Here is a 19,908-nt window from a genome sequence, read left to right on the forward strand (position 1 = left end):
CCCTGGACGACGCTGGGCCAATTGTGCGCCGCCCATGAGTCTCCCGGTCGCGGCCGGCTGCGAAAGAGCCTGGATTCGAACCAGGATCTCTAGTGGCACAGTTAGCACTGCGATGCAGTGCCTTAGACCACTGCGCCACTCAGGAGTACAGACCAATCAAATCAAGCTGTGCGGACATACTGAATGATGAACAGGCCAAAAGAAAATAGCTAGTTCAAGACGTGGTGAAAAACAATGGAGATGGAGGAGAGTCAGGAGAAAACCCAGACACAGAATCTTCTGAAGAAGATGAGGAGAATGCATTTCAGTGACCAGTTCTTCTTCAAGCACAGGAGAGGCGATAGTGTAATCAATGCAATGCAAGCTTTGCTTACCCATGATAGCAGAAGGTGGCTGCCTACAAAAACTCTGCCTTGAACTTGAGGAAACATGTAGAGATAAGATAACTAGCTATGAATGATAAAACATTTCGCTATGGATGGCTTTGGCAGCTAGTAGGCTAACTTGCGCACGTTAGCCTACTTGTCTAGCATGCTAATGTTAGTGAGCTATCCTAGCAGCTAAGTTAGCTAGCTAGCTACATGGCTAACCACCACCCGATGATGATAGCCGTTATTTTTTATTTAACTAGGCAAGTCAGTTAAGAATCGTATTTACAATGACGGCCTACCAAAAGGCAAAAGGCCTCCTGCGGGGAACAGGGGGCTGGGATAAAAAATAAATTTAAAAAAATATAGGACAAAATACACATCACGATGAGAGCGACACCACACCACAACACTACATAAAGAGAGACCTAAGACAACAACATAGCATGGTAGCGCCATAGAGCTCGCCAGCTTGTACCCTTACAAAAATGTACCATTGTAGTACAATGAAAAAAATACCAGGGTAATATCATGTTTTTTTTTTTATTTGCACCAGTACCATGGTATTTTCCTGCCATGGTAGTGACCAAAAAAACATTATATTTGTTTCATTGTACTAGCTACCATGGTACAAAAATGAACCATGGTAGTACAAATGAAACAAATACCATGGTTTTGTACTAGCAGCCATGTAGTGAAACATGAAAGCATGGTACAATGTATGTTACGGTGTTTGGGTGCTATGCTGGTAACACTATCTGTGATTTATTTAGATTTCAAGGCACACTTAACCAGCATGGCTACCACAGCATTCTGCAGCGATACGCCATCCCATCTGGTTTGGGCTTAGTGGGACTATCATTTGTTTTTCAACAGGACAATGACCCAACACACCTCCAGGCTGTGTAAGGGCTATTTTACCAAGAAGGAGAGTGATGGAGTGCTGCATCAGATGACCTGGCCTCCACAATCCCCGACCTCAACCCAATTGAGATGGTTTGGGATGAGTCGGACCGCAGAGTGAAGGAAAAGCAGCCAACAAGTGCTCAGCATATGTGGGAACTCCTTCAAGACTGTTGGAAAAGCATTCCAGGTGAAGCTGGTTGAGAGAATGCCAAGAGTGTGCAAAGCTGTCATCAAGGCAATGGGTGGCTATAAAACACATTTTGATTTGTTGAACACTTTTTTGGTTACTACATGATTCCATATGTGTTATTTCATAGTTTTGGATGAGTAAGTGTGTCCAAACTTTTGACTGGTACTGTGTGTACAGTTGAAGTCGGAAGTTTACATACACCTTAGCCAAATACATTTAAACTCAGTTTTTCACAATTCCTGACATTTAATCCTAGTAAAAATTATCTGTTTTAGGTCAGTTAGGATGACGCAGATGCTAAGCTACATGTTCCGGGATTCTTCAGATAGCATTGAGGAGTACACCACATCAGTCACTGGCTTCATCAAAAAGTGCATCGATGACGTCATCCCCACAGTGACCGTACGTACATACCCCAACCAGAAGCCATGGATTACAGGCAACATCTGCACTGAGCTAAAGGGTAGAGCTGCCGCTTTCAAGGAGCGTCACTCTAACCCGGACGCTTATAAGAAATCCTGCTATGCCCTCCGACGAACCATCAAACAGGCAAAGAGTCAATACAGACCTAAGATTGAATCGTACTACACCGGCTCTGACGCTCGTCGGATGTGGCAGGGCTTGAAAACTATTACAGACTACAAAGGGAAGCACAGCCGCGAGCTGCCCAGTGACACAATACTTCCAGACGAGCTAAACCACTTCTACACTCGCTTCGAGGCAAGCAACACTGAAACATGCATGAGAGCACCAGCTGTTCCGGATGACTATGTGATCACGCTCTCCGTAGCCAATGTGAGTAAGACTTTTAAGCAGGTCAACATTCACAAGGCTGCAGTGCCAGACGGATTACCAGGACGTGTACTCCGAGCATATGCTAACCAACTGGCAAGTGTCTTCACTGACATTTTCAACATGTCCCTGACTGAGTCTGTAATACCAACATGTTTCAAGCAGACCACCATAGTCCCCGTGCCCAAGGACACTAAGATAACCTGCCTAAATGACTACCGACCCGTAACACTCACGTCTGTAGCCATGAAGTGCTTTGAAAGGCTGGTCATGGCTCACATCAACACCATTATCCCAGAAACCCTTGACCCATTCCAATTTGCATACCGCCCCAACAGATCCACAGATGATACAATCTCTATTGCACTCCACACTGCCCTTTCCCACCTGGACAAGAGGAACACCTAAGTGAGAATGCTATTCATTGACTACAGCTCAGCATTCAACACCATAGTCCCCTCAAAGCTCATCACTAAGCTAAGGACCCTGGGACTGAACACCTCCCTCTGCAACTGGATCCTGGACTTCCTGACGGGCCGCCCCCAGGTGGTAAGGGTAGGTAACAACACATCTGCCACACTGATCCTCAACACGGGGGCCCCTCAGGGGTGCGTGCTCAGTCCCCTCCTGTACCCCTTGTTCACCCATGACTGCATGGCCAGGCACGACTCCAACACCATCATTAAGTTTGCCGATGAGACAACAGTGGTAGGCCTGATCACCGACAACGATGAGACAGCCTATAGGGAGGAGGTCAGAGACCTGGCCGTGTGGTGCCAGGATAACAACCTCTCCCTCAACGTGACCAAGACAAAGGAGTTGATTGTGGACTACAGGAAAAAAAAAGAGGACTGAGCACGCCTCCATTCTCATCGACGGGGCTGTAGTGGAACAGGTTGAGAGCTTAAAGTTCCTTGAACTATCATGGTCCGAACACACCAAGACAGTCGTGAAGAGGGCACGAGAAAGCCTATTCCCCCTCAGGAGACTGAAAAGATTTGGCATGGGTCCTCAGATCCTCAAAGAATTCTACAGCTGCACCATCGAAAGCATCCTGACTGGTTGCATCACTGCCTGGTATGGCATCTGCTCGGCCTCCGACCGCAAGGCACTACAGAGGGTAGTGCGTACGGCCCAGTACATCACTGGGGCAAAGCTTCCTGCCATCCAGGACCTCTATACCAGGCGGTGTCAGAGGAAGGCCCTCAAAATTGTCAAAGACTCCAGCCACCCTAGTCATAGACTGTTCTCTCTGCTACCGCACGGCAAGCGGTACCGGAGTGCCAAGTCTAGGTCCAAAAGACTTCTCAACAGCTTCTACCCCCAAGCCATAAGACTCCTAAACAGCTAATCATGGCTACCCGGACTATTTGCACTGCCCCCCCACCCCCACCCCATCTTTTTACGCTGCTGCTACTCTGTTAATTATTTATGCATAGTCACTTTAACTCTACCCACATGTACATATTACTTCAACTACCTCAACTAGCCGGTGCCCCCGCACATTGACTCTGCACCGGTACCCCCCTGTATATATAGCCTCCCTACTGTTATTTTATTTTACTTCTGCTCTTTTTTTTCTCAACACTTTTTTGTTGTTGTTTTATTTTACTTTTTAATTAAAAAATAAATGCATTGTTGGTTAAGGGCTGTCAGTAAGCATTTCACTGTAATGTCTGCACCTGTTGTATTCAGCACATACAGAGGGACAGAGATGACTCAAGGAGCAAACAGAGTAAACTATAAAAACTGACATGATACGCGGCGGAGTTGCGCATTACATTTAACAAACCAAACATTAAAATACTGTTATAGAAGGTAAAGTAAAAACTCAAACCGCCCTTATGAAAAAAGATTGCAGATAGAGTGCAGTATAACTGATGCTGCAAATACTGTATCCAAAATACCACAAGCGACTGCAGTTACTGCAGTTTCAAAACTGCAATCTTTCTTTTGTGAAGGCGGTCCATGCATCAGGTAATCTATCTAATTGCAGATCCACAAGTCCAGTAACAAGCACGGTAACAAGCCAGGTCATTTATCTAAATGGCAGATTCACGTCCCACAACAAGCATCGCATGGCCTTTCTAATGTGAAACACATGCTGGGATCTGTCTCTGTAGTCCAACTGGATAATTGGGGGCAGCACATTGGATTGAAGAGAGACAAAAAATAGACAACTTACCTTTTTCTGTTAAATAAACTAAGATCAATGTCAGACTCTGTCTGCAAAGAGAAGAAAACAATCACGATATGTTTTAGTAAAGCTTCTGAAAGGCAACACAAGTTTATGTTCAAAATACAAAACTTGTTAAAATCAGGAGAATGTAGTATGATATGTGTGAGGGTGTGAAACAGTACTGTATGTGAGTGACTGGATATAGACTGTATGAACCTAAAAATATCTTTACAGTCTTTACATTAGCAGTATTCCCACTGGCAGGGCATCTCTCTGAGTCAGTGGAAGTGAGTGTCCTTCTGTATGAATGAGTGGGAGTGTTTGTGATGCTGCCAAGTGAGCTAAATCCAGTGTAGGCCAGTTGTACTCCCGAGTGGCGCAGTGGTCTAAGGCACTGCATCGCAGTGCTAGCTGTGTCACTAGAGATCCTGGTTCGAATCCAGGCTCTGTCGTAGCCGGCCGCGACCGGGAGACCCATGGGGCGGCACACAATTGGCCCAGCGTCGTCCAGGGTAGGGGAGGGAATGGCCGGCTGGGATGTAGCTCAGTTGGTAGAGCATGGCATTTGCAACGCCAGGGTTGTGGGTTCAATTCCCACGGGGGGCTAGTATAAAAAATAAAAATAATGTATGCACTCACTAACTGTAAGTCGCTCTGGATAAGAGCGTCTGCTAAATGACTAAAATGTTAATGTTAAATCTACTATCTAGCGGTGCTTCTTTCTGCTGGTCTGTTAAGCCATGCCTGCGTCCCAAAAGGCACCCTATTCCCTATGTAGTGCCCAGAGGGCTCTGGTCCAAAGTAATGCTCTAGAACGGCCCCCTATAGCTGATATACAGACTGTAAAGGTTCTGGTCCAAAGTAATGCTCTCGAACAGCACCCTATAGCTGATATACAGACTGTAAAGGCTCTGGTCCAAAGTAATGCTCTAGAACAGCACCCTATAGCTGATATACAGACTAAAGGTTCTGGTCCAAAGTAATGCTCTAGAACAGCACCCTATAGCTGATATACAGACTGTAAAGGTTCTGGTCCAAAGTAATGCTCTAGAACAGCACCCTATAACTGATACACAGACAGTAAAGGTTCTGGTCCAAAGTAATGCTCTAGAACGGCACCCTATAGCTGATATACAGACTGTAAAGGTTCTGGTCCAAAGTAATGCTCTAGAACGGCACCCTATAGCTGATATACAGACTGTAAAGGTTCTGGTCCAAAGTAATGCTCTAGAACAGCACCCTATAGCCGATATACAGACTGTAAAGGTTCTGGTCCAAAGTAATGCTCTAGAATAGGGTAGCCTGACTACTCACACTAAATAGTTCTGCTGCTCTGTGGTTCTGCTCTACATACTTCAGTCTGAGACTGCCATCATTGAAGTCGTTGGTGGTGACGAGTACAAAACAAAGTCATCGGCGATTGGATCGTCTCTGACCTATCAGAGTATCAAAGCCAATGACACATTTTCAAAACCACCTCTTTACCACCTGCTCTACCCAAACCATCGGTTTCTGGACCAGTCAGACCAGTCCTGAACGTGTTGGCATTCGGTGAAGGATACTCAGATCCAGACTCCTTGAGGAGAAGGAACGAATGCGGGCGTGGCCTAGCGTTTGGCAGGAGCAAGGAGTCTGGGTAGCCAGGTAAAGAACAGGGTGGTATTTGGTTCTGTCATTTTACACCACTAGTATAGGAGAGTCCTACTACACAATAACAGACAGCTTTACTGAGCCGGAACAAACACAGAGGAACCTCCAGTCATAAAAGTAACAAGTGTTTCAACAAAAAGGTTAACTGGCTGCTTAAAGAGATGAACTGTGGCTTACCTGTAAGAGGCTTCCTCCTTCTCCAAAGTGTAGCACCTCGAGGATCGTGTCTGACCGTATGAACGCTGTGAAGACAGAGACAGGAGTTACATGCCAGTTCAAGGGTCATTTGGACAATAACTAGTAGCTCCCTGGAAGCAACCTGGTCTCAAAGCATTTCGTATTATTCTGTATGTAAATCCGGGACAGTCCATTTAGTATGATATGTTACGTTTCGTATGTATTAAAATTGTGGATGTCCATCACCCATTTCGTATTACATTATGGATTTGCAAAACGTATGATAAAAGGGTTAAGGTTAGGGAAAGGGTTAAGGTCAGGGGAAGGGGAAGGGTTAGCTAAAAGGGTTAAGGTTAGGGGAAGGGTTAGCTGAAAGGGTTAAGGTTAGGGGAAGGGTTGGCTAAAAGGGTTAAGGTTAGGGGAAGGGTTAGCTAAAAGGGTTACGGTTAGGGGAAGGGTTAGCTAAAAGGGTTAAGGTTAGGGGAAGGGTTAGCTAAAAGGGTTAAGGTTAGGGGAAGGGTTAGCTAAAAGGGTTAAGGTTAGGGGAAGGGTTGGCTAAAAGGGTTAAGGTTAGGGGAAGGGTTAGCTAAAAGGGTTAAGGTTAGGGGAAGGGTTAGCTAAAAGGGTTAAGGTTAGGGGAAGGGTTAGCTAAAAGGGTTAAGGTTAGGGAAAGGGTTAAGGTTAGGGGAAGGGTTAGCTAAAAGGGTTAAGGTTAGGGGAAGGGTTAGCTAAAAGGGTTAAGGTTAGGGGAAGGGTTGGCTAAAAGGGTTAAGGTTAGGGGAAGGGTTAGCTAAAAGGGTTAAGGTTAGGGGAAGGGTTAGCTGAAAGGGTTAAGGTTAGGAGAAGGGTTAAGGTTAGGGGAAGGGTTAGCTAAAAGGGTTAAGGTTAGGGGAAGGGTTAAGGTTAGGGGAAGGGTTAGCTAAAATGGTTAGGGGAAGGGTTAGCTAAAAGGGTTAAGGTTAGGGGAAGGGTTAAGGTTAGGGGAAGGGTTAGCTAAAAGGGTTAAGGTTAGGGGAAGGGTTAGCTAAAAGGGTTAGGGGAAGGGTTAGCTAAAAGGGTTAAGGTTAGGGGAAGGGTTAAGGTTAGGGGAAGGGTTAGCTAAAAGGGTTAAGGTTAGGGGAAGGGTTAGCTAAAAGGGTTAAGGTTAGGGGAAGGGTTGGCTAAAAGGGTTAAGGTTAGGGGAAGGGTTAGCTAAAGGGGTTAAGGTTAGGGGAAGGGTTAGCTGAAAGGGTTAAGGTTAGGGGAAGGGTTAAGGTTAGGGGAAGGGTTAGCTAAAAGGGTTAAGGTTAGGGGAAGGGTTAGCTAAAAGGGTTAAGGTTAGGGGAAGGGTTAGCTAAAAGGGTTAGGGGAAGGGTTAGCTAAAAGGGTTAAGGTTAGGGGAAGGGTTAAGGTTAGGGGAAGGGTTAGCTAAAAGGGTTAAGGTTAGGGGAAGGGGCTAAAAGGGTTGGAGGTTAGCTAAAAGGGTTAAGGTTGGGGAAGGGTTGGCTAAAAGGGTTAAGGTTAGGGGAAGGGTTAGCTAAAAGGGTTAAGGTTAGGGGAAGGGTTAGCTAAAAGGGTTAAGGTTAGGGGAAGGGTTAGCTAAAAGGGTTAAGGTTAGGGGAAGGGTTAGCTAAAAGGGTTAAGGTTAGGGGAAGGGTTAGCTAAAAGGGTTAGGGGAAGTGGAAGGGTTGGCTAACATGCTAAGTAGTTGCAAAGTGGGCAAAAAAATTGTAAGTAGTTGAAAAGTTGCTAATTAACTAAAATGCTAAAGTTGTCCGTGATGAGATTCGAACTCGCAACGTTTGGGTTGCTAGAGTCTTAAGTCTTATGTAACCAGACCAAATGTAACATATCATACTGTTTGGACCCATTTACCTTTACTATGTTACGTCTGGTCTATGAGACCAGGCTGCTGGATGTGGATCCGAATCAGACATGCAGGCGGTGTCCCAAATGGCACCCTGTTCCCTTTATGGTACACTACTTTAGACCAGGGGACCAGAGCCTCTGTTCCCTTTATGGTACACTACTTTAGACCAGGAGACCAGAGCCTCTGTTCCCCTTTATGGTACACAACTTTAGACCAGGGGACCAGAGCCTCTGTTCCCTTTATGGTACACTACTTTAGACCAGGGGACCAGAGCCTCTGTTCCCTTTTATGGTACACTACTTTAGACCAGGGGACCAGAGCCTCTGTTCCCTTTATGGTACACTACTTTAGACCAGGGGACCAGAGCCTCTGTTCCCTTTATGGTACACTACTTTAGACCAGGGGACCAGAGCCTCTGTTCCCTTTATGGTACACTACTTTAGACCAGGGGACCAGAGCCTCTGTTCCCTTTATGGTACACTACTTTAGACCAGGGGACCAGAGCCTCTGTTCCCTTTATGGTCCACTACTTTAGACCAGGGGACCAGAGCCTCTGTTCCCTTTATGGTCCACTACTTTAGACCAGGGGACCAGAGCCTCTGTTCCCTTTATGGTACACTACTTTAGACCAGGGGACCAGAGCCTCTGTTCCCTTTATGGTCCACTACTTTAGACCAGGGGACCAGAGCCTCTGTTCCCTTTATGGTACACTACTTTAGACCAGGGGACCAGAGCCTCTGTTCCCTTTATGGTACACTACTTTAGACCAGGGGACCAGAGTCTCTGTTCCCTTTATGGTACACTACTTTAGACCAGGGGACCAGAGCCTCTGTTCCCTTTATGGTGCACTACTTTAGACCAGGGGACCAGAGTCTCTGTTCCCTTTATGGTACACTACTTTAGACCAGGGGACCAGAGCCTCTGTTCCCTTTATGGTACACTACTTTAGACCAGGGGACCAGAGCCTCTGTTCCCTTTATGGTACACTACTTTAGACCAGGGGACCAGAGCCTCTGTTCCCTTTATGGTACACTACTTTAGACCAGGGGACCAGAGCCTCTGTTCCCTTTTATGGTACACTACTTTAGACCAGGGGACCAGAGCCTCTGTTCCCTTTTATGGTACACTACTTTAGACCAGGGGACCAGAGCCTCTGTTCCCTTTATGGTACACTACTTTAGACCAGGGGACCAGAGCCTCTGTTCCCTTTATGGTACACTACTTTAGACCAGGGGACCAGAGCCTCTGTTCCCTTTATGGTACACTACTTTAGACCAGGGGACCAGAGCCTCTGTTCCCTTTATGGTACACTACTTTAGACCAGGGGACCAGAGCCTCTGTTCCCTTTATGGTACACTACTTTAGACCAGGGGCCCAGAGCCTCTGTTCCCCTTTATGGTACACTACTTTAGACCAGGGGACCAGAGCCTCTGTTCCCTTTATGGTCCACTACTTTAGACCAGGGGACCAGAGTCTCTGTTCCCTTTATGGTACACTACTTTAGACCAGGGGACCAGAGCCTCTGTTCCCTTTATGGTACACTACTTTAGACCAGGGGACCAGAGTCTCTGTTCCCTTTATGGTACACTACTTTAGACCAGGGGACCAGAGCCTCTGTTCCCTTTTGTAAATTACTTTAGACCAGGGGACCAGAGCCTCTGTTCCCTTTATGGTACTACTTTAGACCAGGGGACCAGAGCCTCTGTTCCCTTTATGGTACACTACTTTAGACCAGGGGACCAGAGCCTCTGTTCCCTTTTATGGTACACTACTTTAGACCAGGGGACCAGAGCCTCTGTTCCCTTTTATGGTACACTACTTTAGACCAGGGGACCAGAGCCTCTGTTCCCTTTATGGTACACTACTTTAGACCAGGGGACCAGAGCCTCTGTTCCCTTTATGGTACACTACTTTAGACCAGGGGACCAGAGCCTCTGTTCCCTTTATGGTACACTACTTTAGACCAGGGGACCAGAGCCTCTGGGCCCTTTATGGTACACTACTTTAGACCAGGGGACCAGAGCCTATGGGCCCTAGTCAAAAGTAGTGTACCATTAGGGATTAAATAGGGTGCCACTGCCAACTGGGAGGCACTAGCCTGAGTTCCAGGGTAAATTGGACAGTAATTAGTAGCTCCTTGGAATTGGATCCGATTCAGAAATTCAGACATGATTAACCCCCACAGTCCCAAAGAGCGATAAGGAGAGAATGATGAAAGCCTATTGACGGATCCTTTCCTCTTCACATCAACATAACCTGCTCATAATTACAGACCGACATTCAGCATGGTTTGCATGTCATCATTCAGCATGGTTTGCATGTCATCATTCAGCATGGTTTGCATGTCATCATTCAGCATGGTTTGCATGTCATCATTCAGCATGGTTTGCATGTCATCATTCAGCATGGTTTGCATGTCATCATTCAGCATGGTTTGCATGTCATCATTCAGCATGGTTTGCATGTCATCATTCAGCATGGTTTGCATGTCATCATTCAGCATGGTTTGCATGTCATCATTCAGCATGGTTTGCATGTCATCATTCAGCATGGTTTGCATGTCATCATTCAGCATGGTTTGCATGTCATCATTCAGCATGGTTTGCATGTCATCATTCAGCATGGTTTGCATGTCATCATTCAGCATGGTTTGCATGTCATCATTCAGCATGGTTTGCATGTCATCATTCAGCATGGTTTGCATGTCATCATTCAGCATGGTTTGCATGTCATCATTCAGCATGGTTTGCATGTCATCATTCAGCATGGTTTGCATGTCATCATTCAGCATGGTTTGCATGTCATCATTCAGCATGGTTTGCATGTCATCATTCAGCATGGTTTGCATGTCATCATTCAGCATGGTTTGCATGTCATCATTCAGCATGGTTTGCATGTCATCATTCAGCATGGTTTGCATGTCATCATTCAGCATGGTTTGCATGTCATCATTCAGCATGGTTTGCATGTCATCATTCAGCATGGTTTGCATGTCATCATGGGTAAAGTATGCCTCCCTGATGAAGGCCAAGAGCCAAACCATGGTTTTACTTTTAACAATAAAGCTTTTTAATGAACTTCCACTGTACTCTTGACTTCAGTTTGCTCCTCTATTCAGGAAGCGCCAGTGTTTCCAGCCCTACTATTATTAATGTCCCTTGGTTGAAGGGAGAGGTAGCGCCAGTGTTTCCAGCCCTACTATTATTAATGTCCCTTGGTTGAAGGGAGAGGAAGCGCCAGTGTTTCCAGCCCTACTATTATTAATGTCCCTTGGTTGAAGGGAGAGGTAGCGCCAGTGTTTCCAGCCCTACTATTATTAATGTCCCTTGGTTGAAGGGAGAGGAAGCGCCAGTGTTTCCAGCCCTACTATTATTAATGTCCCTTGGTTGAAGGGAGAGGAAGCGCCAGTGTTTCCAGCCCTACTATTATTAATGTCCCTTGGTTGAAGGGAGAGGAAGCGCCAGTGTTTCCAGCCCTACTATTATTAATGTCCCTTGGTTGAAGGGAGAGGTAGCGCCAGTGTTTCCAGCCCTACTATTATTAATGTCCCTTGGTTGAAGGGAGAGGAAGCGGCAGTGTTTCCAGCCCTACTATTATTAATGTCCCTTGGTTGAAGGGAGAGGTAAGCGGCAGTGTTTCCAGCCCTACTATTATTAATGTCCCTTGGTTGAAGGGAGAGGAAGCGGCAGTGTTTCCAGCCCTACTATTATTAATGTCCCTTGGTTGAAGGGAGAGGTAGCGGCAGTGTTTCCAGCCCTACTATTATTAATGTCCCTTGGTTGAAGGGAGAGGTAGCGCCAGTGTTTCCAGCCCTACTATTATTAATGTCCCTTGGTTGAAGGGAGAGGAAGCGCCAGTGTTTCCAGCCCTACTATTATTAATGTCCCTTGGTTGAAGGGAGAGGTAGCGCGCAGTGTTTCCAGCCCTACTATTATTAATGTCCCTTGGTTGAAGGGAGAGGTAGCGCCAGTGTTTCCAGCCCTACTATTATTAATGTCCCTTGGTTGAAGGGAGAGGAAGCGGCAGTGTTTCCAGCCCTACTATTATTAATGTCCCTTGGTTGAAGGGAGAGGAAGCGCCAGTGTTTCCAGCCCTACTATTATTAATGTCCCTTGGTTGAAGGGAGAGGAAGCGCCAGTGTTTCCAGCCCTACTATTATTAATGTCCCTTGGTTGAAGGGGAGAGGTAGCGCCAGTGTTTCCAGCCCTACTATTATTAATGTCCCTTGGTTGAAGGGGAGAGGAAGCGGCAGTGTTTCCAGCCCTACTATTATTAATGTCCCTTGGTTGAAGGGAGAGGTAGCGCCAGTGTTTCCAGCCCTACTATTATTAATGTCCCTTGGTTGAAGGGAGAGGAAGCGCCAGTGTTTCCAGCCCTACTATTATTAATGTCCCTTGGTTGAAGGGAGAGGAAGCGCCAGTGTTTCCAGCCCTACTATTATTAATGTCCCTTGGTTGAAGGGAGAGGTAGCGCCAGTGTTTCCAGCCCTACTATTATTAATGTCCCTTGGTTGAAGGGAGAGGAAGCGCCAGTGTTTCCAGCCCTACTATTATTAATGTCCCTTGGTTGAAGGGAGAGGTAGCGCCAGTGTTTCCAGCCCTACTATTATTAATGTCCCTTGGTTGAAGGGAGAGGTAGCGCCAGTGTTTCCAGCCCTACTATTATTAATGTCCCTTGGTTGAAGGGAGAGGTAGCGGCAGTGTTTCCAGCCCTACTATTATTAATGTCCCTTGGTTGAAGGGAGAGGTAGCGCCAGTGTTTCCAGCCCTACTATTATTAATGTCCCTTGGTTGAAGGGAGAGGAAGCGCCAGTGTTTCCAGCCCTACTATTATTAATGTCCCTTGGTTGAAGGGAGAGGTAGCGGCAGTGTTTCCAGCCCTACTATTATTAATGTCCCTTGGTTGAAGGGAGAGGAAGCGCCAGTGTTTCCAGCCCTACTATTATTAATGTCCCTTGGTTGAAGGGAGAGGTAGCGGCAGTGTTTCCAGCCCTACTATTATTAATGTCCCTTGGTTGAAGGGAGAGGTAGCGGCCAGTGTTTCCAGCCCTACTATTATTAATGTCCCTTGGTTGAAGGGAGAGGAAGCGCCAGTGTTTCCAGCCCTACTATTATTAATGTCCCTTGGTTGAAGGGAGAGGAAGCGCCAGTGTTTCCAGCCCTACTATTATTAATGTCCCTTGGTTGAAGGGAGAGGTAGCGCCAGTGTTTCCAGCCCTACTATTATTAATGTCCCTTGGTTGAAGGGAGAGGTAGCGGCAGTGTTTCCAGCCCTACTATTATTAATGTCCCTTGGTTGAAGGGAGAGGTAGCGGCAGTGTTTCCAGCCCTACTATTATTAATGTCCCTTGGTTGAAGGGAGAGGTAGCGCCAGTGTTTCCAGCCCTACTATTATTAATGTCCCTTGGTTGAAGGGAGAGGTAGCGGCAGTGTTTCCAGCCCTACTATTATTAATGTCCCTTGGTTGAAGGGAGAGGTAGCGGCAGTGTTTCCAGCCCTACTATTATTAATGTCCCTTGGTTGAAGGGAGAGGTAGCGGCAGTGTTTCCAGCCCTACTATTATTAATGTCCCTTGGTTGAAGGGAGAGGAAGCGCCAGTGTTTCCAGCCCTACTATTATTAATGTCCCTTGGTTGAAGGGAGAGGAAGCGCCAGTGTTTCCAGCCCTACTATTATTAATGTCCCTTGGTTGAAGGGAGAGGAAGCGCCAGTGTTTCCAGCCCTACTATTATTAATGTCCCTTGGTTGAAGGGAGAGGTAGCGCCAGTGTTTCCAGCCCTACTATTATTAATGTCCCTTGGTTGAAGGGAGAGGAAGCGCCAGTGTTTCCAGCCCTACTATTATTAATGTCCCTTGGTTGAAGGGAGAGGTAGCGGCAGTGTTTCCAGCCCTACTATTATTAATGTCCCTTGGTTGAAGGGAGAGGTAGCGGCAGTGTTTCCAGCCCTACTATTATTAATGTCCCTTGGTTGAAGGGAGAGGTAGCGCCAGTGTTTCCAGCCCTACTATTATTAATGTCCCTTGGTTGAAGGGAGAGGTAGCGCCAGTGTTTCCAGCCCTACTATTATTAATGTCCCTTGGTTGAAGGGAGAGGAAGCGCCAGTGTTTCCAGCCCTACTATTATTAATGTCCCTTGGTTGAAGGGAGAGGAAGCGCCAGTGTTTCCAGCCCTACTATTATTAATGTCCCTTGGTTGAAGGGGAGAGGAAGCGGCAGTGTTTCCAGCCCTACTATTATTAATGTCCCTTGGTTGAAGGGAGAGGAAGCGCCAGTGTTTCCAGCCCTACTATTATTAATGTCCCTTGGTTGAAGGGAGAGGAAGCGCCAGTGTTTCCAGCCCTACTATTATTAATGTCCCTTGGTTGAAGGGAGAGGTAAGCGGCAGTGTTTCCAGCCCTACTATTATTAATGTCCCTTGGTTGAAGGGAGAGGAAGCGCCAGTGTTTCCAGCCCTACTATTATTAATGTCCCTTGGTTGAAGGGAGAGGAAGCGCCAGTGTTTCCAGCCCTACTATTATTAATGTCCCTTGGTTGAAGGGAGAGGAAGCGCCAGTGTTTCCAGCCCTACTATTATTAATGTCCCTTGGTTGAAGGGAGAGGTAGCGGCAGTGTTTCCAGCCCTACTATTATTAATGTCCCTTGGTTGAAGGGAGAGGAAGCGCCAGTGTTTCCAGCCCTACTATTATTAATGTCCCTTGGTTGAAGGGGAGAGGAAGCGGCAGTGTTTCCAGCCCTACTATTATTAATGTCCCTTGGTTGAAGGGAGAGGTAGCGGCAGTGTTTCCAGCCCTACTATTATTAATGTCCCTTGGTTGAAGGGAGAGGAAGCGCCAGTGTTTCCAGCCCTACTATTATTAATGTCCCTTGGTTGAAGGGAGAGGTAGCGGCAGTGTTTCCAGCCCTACTATTATTAATGTCCCTTGGTTGAAGGGAGAGGTAGCGGCAGTGTTTCAGCCCTACTATTATTAATGTCCCTTGGTTGAAGGGAGAGGAAGCGCCAGTGTTTCCAGCCCTACTATTATTAATGTCCCTTGGTTGAAGGGAGAGGTAGCGGCAGTGTTTCCAGCCCTACTATTATTAATGTCCCTTGGTTGAAGGGAGAGGAAGCGCCAGTGTTTCCAGCCCTACTATTATTAATGTCCCTTGGTTGAAGGGAGAGGAAGCGGCAGTGTTTCCAGCCCTACTATTATTAATGTCCCTTGGTTGAAGGGAGAGGAAGCGGCAGTGTTTCCAGCCCTACTATTATTAATGTCCCTTGGTTGAAGGGAGAGGAAGCGGCAGTGTTTCCAGCCCTACTATTATTAATGTCCCTTGGTTGAAGGGAGAGGAAGCGCCAGTGTTTCCAGCCCTACTATTATTAATGTCCCTTGGTTGAAGGGAGAGGTAGCGGCAGTGTTTCCAGCCCTACTATTATTAATGTCCCTTGGTTGAAGGGAGAGGAAGCGCCAGTGTTTCCAGCCCTACTATTATTAATGTCCCTTGGTTGAAGGGAGAGGAAGCGCCAGTGTTTCCAGCCCTACTATTATTAATGTCCCTTGGTTGAAGGGAGAGGAAGCGGCAGTGTTTCCAGCCCTACTATTATTAATGTCCCTTGGTTGAAGGGAGAGGTAGCGCCAGTGTTTCCAGCCCTACTATTATTAATGTCCCTTGGTTGAAGGGAGAGGTAGCGCCAGTGTTTCCAGCCCTACTATTATTAATGTCCCTTGGTTGAAGGGAGAGGAAGCGCCAGTGTTTCCAGCCCTACTATTATTAATGTCCCTTGGTTGAAGGGGAGAGGTAGCGGCAGTGTTTCCAGCCCTACTATTATTAATGTCCCTTGGTTGAAGGGAGAGGAAGCGCCAGTGTTTCCAGCCCTACTATTATTAATGTCCCTTGGTTGAAGGGAGAGGAAGCGGCAGTGTTTCCAGCCCTACTATTATTAATGTCCCTTGGTTGAAGGGAGAGGAAGCGCCAGTGTCTCCAGCCCTACTATTATTAATGTCCCTTGGTTGAAGGGGAGAGGAAGCGCCAGTGTTTCCAGCCCTACTATTATTAATGTCCCTTGGTTGAAGGGAGAGGTAGCGGCAGTGTTTCCAGCCCTACTATTATTAATGTCCCTTGGTTGAAGGGAGAGGTAGCGCCAGTGTTTCCAGCCCTACTATTATTAATGTCCCTTGGTTGAAGGGAGAGGTAGCGGCAGTGTTTCCAGCCCTACTATTATTAATGTCCCTTGGTTGAAGGGAGAGGTAGCGGCAGTGTTTCCAGCCCTACTATTATTAATGTCCCTTGGTTGAAGGGAGAGGAAGCGCCAGTGTTTCCAGCCCTACTATTATTAATGTCCCTTGGTTGAAGGGAGAGGTAGCGCCAGTGTTTCCAGCCCTACTATTATTAATGTCCCTTGGTTGAAGGGAGAGGTAGCGCCAGTGTTTCCAGCCCTACTATTATTAATGTCCCTTGGTTGAAGGGGAGAGGTAGCGGCAGTGTTTCCAGCCCTACTATTATTAATGTCCCTTGGTTGAAGGGAGAGGAAGCGCCAGTGTTTCCAGCCCTACTATTATTAATGTCCCTTGGTTGAAGGGGAGAGGTAGCGGCAGTGTTTCCAGCCCTACTATTATTAATGTCCCTTGGTTGAAGGGAGAGGAAGCGCCAGTGTTTCCAGCCCTACTATTATTAATGTCCCTTGGTTGAAGGGAGAGGTAGCGCCAGTGTTTCCAGCCCTACTATTATTAATGTCCCTTGGTTGAAGGGAGAGGTAGCGCCAGTGTTTCCAGCCCTACTATTATTAATGTCCCTTGGTTGAAGGGAGAGGTAGCGCCAGTGTTTCCAGCCCTACTATTATTAATGTCCCTTGGTTGAAGGGAGAGGTAGCGCCAGTGTTCCCAGCCCTTTGCACAGTAGGCCTCTAGGTTGAAATAGATAGGCCTAGTTTAGAGACTGGGGGGATCTGAGGGTCATTCCATATCCAACATGCACTACTAAAGGCCATGCAGCACAGTTCTCAAAGTTGTGGTTGTTGTTGTAGATAAAACACAACTGACTTCATAAATCAGGAGACAAATAGCAACTTATTCTCAATCACAATTCCCCCTTCACAGAGGAGGGACCCTGTTAAATTCATAGCCATGATGATCTGTGGCTTCCTTGATAGATGTGAAAGTTTTTCCCTAACCTAGACAGCTAAGCTGATGTGTCAGTGTCTTATGGTAGGTGTGGTCTCTTTAGAGAAAGCTCATGGATGAAGCCTAGGTCTGGTGATGACAAGCGGATTTTAGATCGGATACACTGTATACAGTGAGGGGAAAAAAGTATTTGATCCCCTGCTGATTATGTACGTTTGCCCACTGACAAAGAAATGATCAGTCTATAATTTTAATGGTAGGTTTATTTGAACAGTGAGAGACAGAATAACAACAACAAAATCCAGAAAAACACATGTTATAAATTGATTTGCATTTTAATGAGGGAAATAAGTATTTGACCCCCTCTCAATCAGAAAGATTTCTGGCTCCCAGGTGTCTTTTATACAAGTAACGAGCTGAGATTAGGAGCACACTCTTAAAGGGAATGCTCCTAATCTCAGCTTGTTACCTGTATAAAAGACACCTGTCCACAGAAGCAATCAATCAATCAGATTCCAAACTCTCCACCATGGCCAAGACCAAAGAGCTCTCCAAGGATGTCAGGGACAAGATTGTAGACCTACACAAGGCTGGAATGGGCTACAAGACCATCGCCAAGCAGCTTGGTGAGAAGGTGACAAAAGTTGGTGCGATTATTCGCAAATGGAAGAAACACAAAAGAACTGTCAATTTCCCTCGGCCTGGGGCTCCATGCAAGATCTCACCTCGTGGAGTTGCAATGATCATGAGAACGGTGAGGAATCAGCCCAGAACTACACGGGAGGATCTTGTCAATGATCTCAAGGCAGCTGGGACCATAGTCACCCAGAATACAATTGGTAACACACTACGCTGTGAAGGACTGAAATCCTGCAGCATCCGCAAGGTCCCCCTGCTCAAGAAAGCACATATACAGGGCCGTCTGAAGTTTGCCAACGAACATCTGAATGATTCAGAGGAGAACTGGGTGAAAGTGTTGTGGTCAGATGAGACCAAAACCGAGCTCTTTGGCATCAACTCAACTCGCCGTGTTTGGAGGAGGAGGAATGATGCCTATGACCCCAAGAACACCATCCCCACCGTCAAACATGGAGGTGGAAACATGCCTTGGGGGTGTTTTTCTGCTAAGGGGACAGGACAAGTTCACCGCATCAAAGGGACGATGGACGGGGCCATGTACCGTCAAATCTTGGGTGAGAACCTCCTTCCCTCAGCCAGGGCATTGAAAATGGGTTGTGGATGGGTATTCCAGCATGACAATGACCCAAAACACACGGCCAAGGCAACAAAGGAGTGGCTCAAGAAGAAGCACATTAAGGTCCTGGAGTGGCCTATCTGTGGAGGGAGCTGAAGGTTCGAGTTGCCAAACGTCAGCCTCGAAACCTTAATGACTTGGAGAAGATCTGCAAAGAGGAGTGGGACAAAATCCCTCCTGAGATGTGTGCAAACCTGGTGGCCAACTACAAGAAACGTTTGACTTCTGTGATTGCCAACAAGGGTTTTGCCACCAAGTACTAAGTCATGTTTTGCAGAGGGGTCAAATACTTATTTCCCTCATTAAAAGGCAAATCAATTTATAACATTTTTGACATGCGTTTTCTGGATTTTGTTGTTGTTATTCTGTCTCTCACTGTTCAAATAAACCTACCATTAAAATTATAGACTGATCATGTCTTTGTCAGTGGGCAAACGTACAAAATCAGCAGGGGATCAAATACTTTTTTCCCTCAATGTAACTACAGTGCGATATGAACACAACAAGACAAAGAGACAGTCTCTCAGACCTAGTCTAGCTAATGGTTTGCATTATCCAAATCAAGAACAGAAACGGTGCAGCATTCACAGTGACGTCAGAGACCTCTCAGAAGGCACAACAACAAATCATCAGGTCTGTGTCTGGGAAGGAACATATGATCTACAGGCCAGGACATTATGTCCTGTTCTGTTATAGTGTGCAGATTGCAGAGGGACAACCCAGGCTACTATGACCAGGCATCTCAGACAGGGCTATGACAGCCTACTTATTGATACTCACGAGTTATTAACCACATATTAGGCCTACATTGACAATAGTGTAAAGGCTATTCCTATTAAAATGACAACTCAATGACAAATTCAACAATGAGGAAATGAATTGTCACACCACTCCTTACATGAATCCAGTTAGGGCTGAGAGGCACTGCCCTCTGCAGCTTCTTCTAGGTGCTTCCCTAACCCAACATGACTCACTGATGGTGTAATCTAGAGAGGATTATGACACACAAAGTAACAGTGATGAGTGCAAGGATCACGCCCCTTAACCAGTGGCATGATACACCTGTGTGGATCACACCATACTGTGAATCACGCCATACGCCTAAACAGATTTACAAAGCCTTACTTTTAAATGAATGGAGACTAACTGGTATTCAGTAGATACAATACTTTCTCTCTTCCCATTAGAGGCATCATGTCCATTACATTTAGTTGTTGTTTATATGTAATACAACTAGCCACCTACCAATTTTATTAAAGTTAACTTTAACTAGCCCAGATAGGTTCCCAATCTCCCAACCTCATAACAAGCTACGAAGAAGCCATTTCTGGCTATCAATGAGCACGGTTACATACACACAATAACGCGATTATTGTGGATAGTCATGTTAATATAATAGTTTGTTTAAAAACGTTTACATGCTTTACAAGAATAATTATTTCCCTA

The 19,908-nt window shown here is 46.3% G+C and overlaps 1 protein-coding gene across 1 annotated transcript in view; it reads right to left on the bottom strand.

The window, feature by feature from the left end:
• Positions 1-19,908, bottom strand: part of LOC123483105 (transmembrane protein 131-like) — a gene marked incomplete at its 3' end in the record, with an annotated part of 56,867 nt that overhangs the window by 32,245 nt on the left and 4,714 nt on the right. Inside the window, 2 exon segments of the mRNA XM_045212594.1 lie at positions 4,442-4,482; positions 6,263-6,327. Of these exon segments, the coding sequence (XP_045068529.1) occupies positions 4,442-4,482; positions 6,263-6,327 (106 nt within the window).

Source organism: Coregonus clupeaformis, unplaced genomic scaffold, assembly GCF_020615455.1.
Source record: "Coregonus clupeaformis isolate EN_2021a unplaced genomic scaffold, ASM2061545v1 scaf0028, whole genome shotgun sequence".
Taxonomy (NCBI): domain Eukaryota; kingdom Metazoa; phylum Chordata; class Actinopteri; order Salmoniformes; family Salmonidae; genus Coregonus; species Coregonus clupeaformis.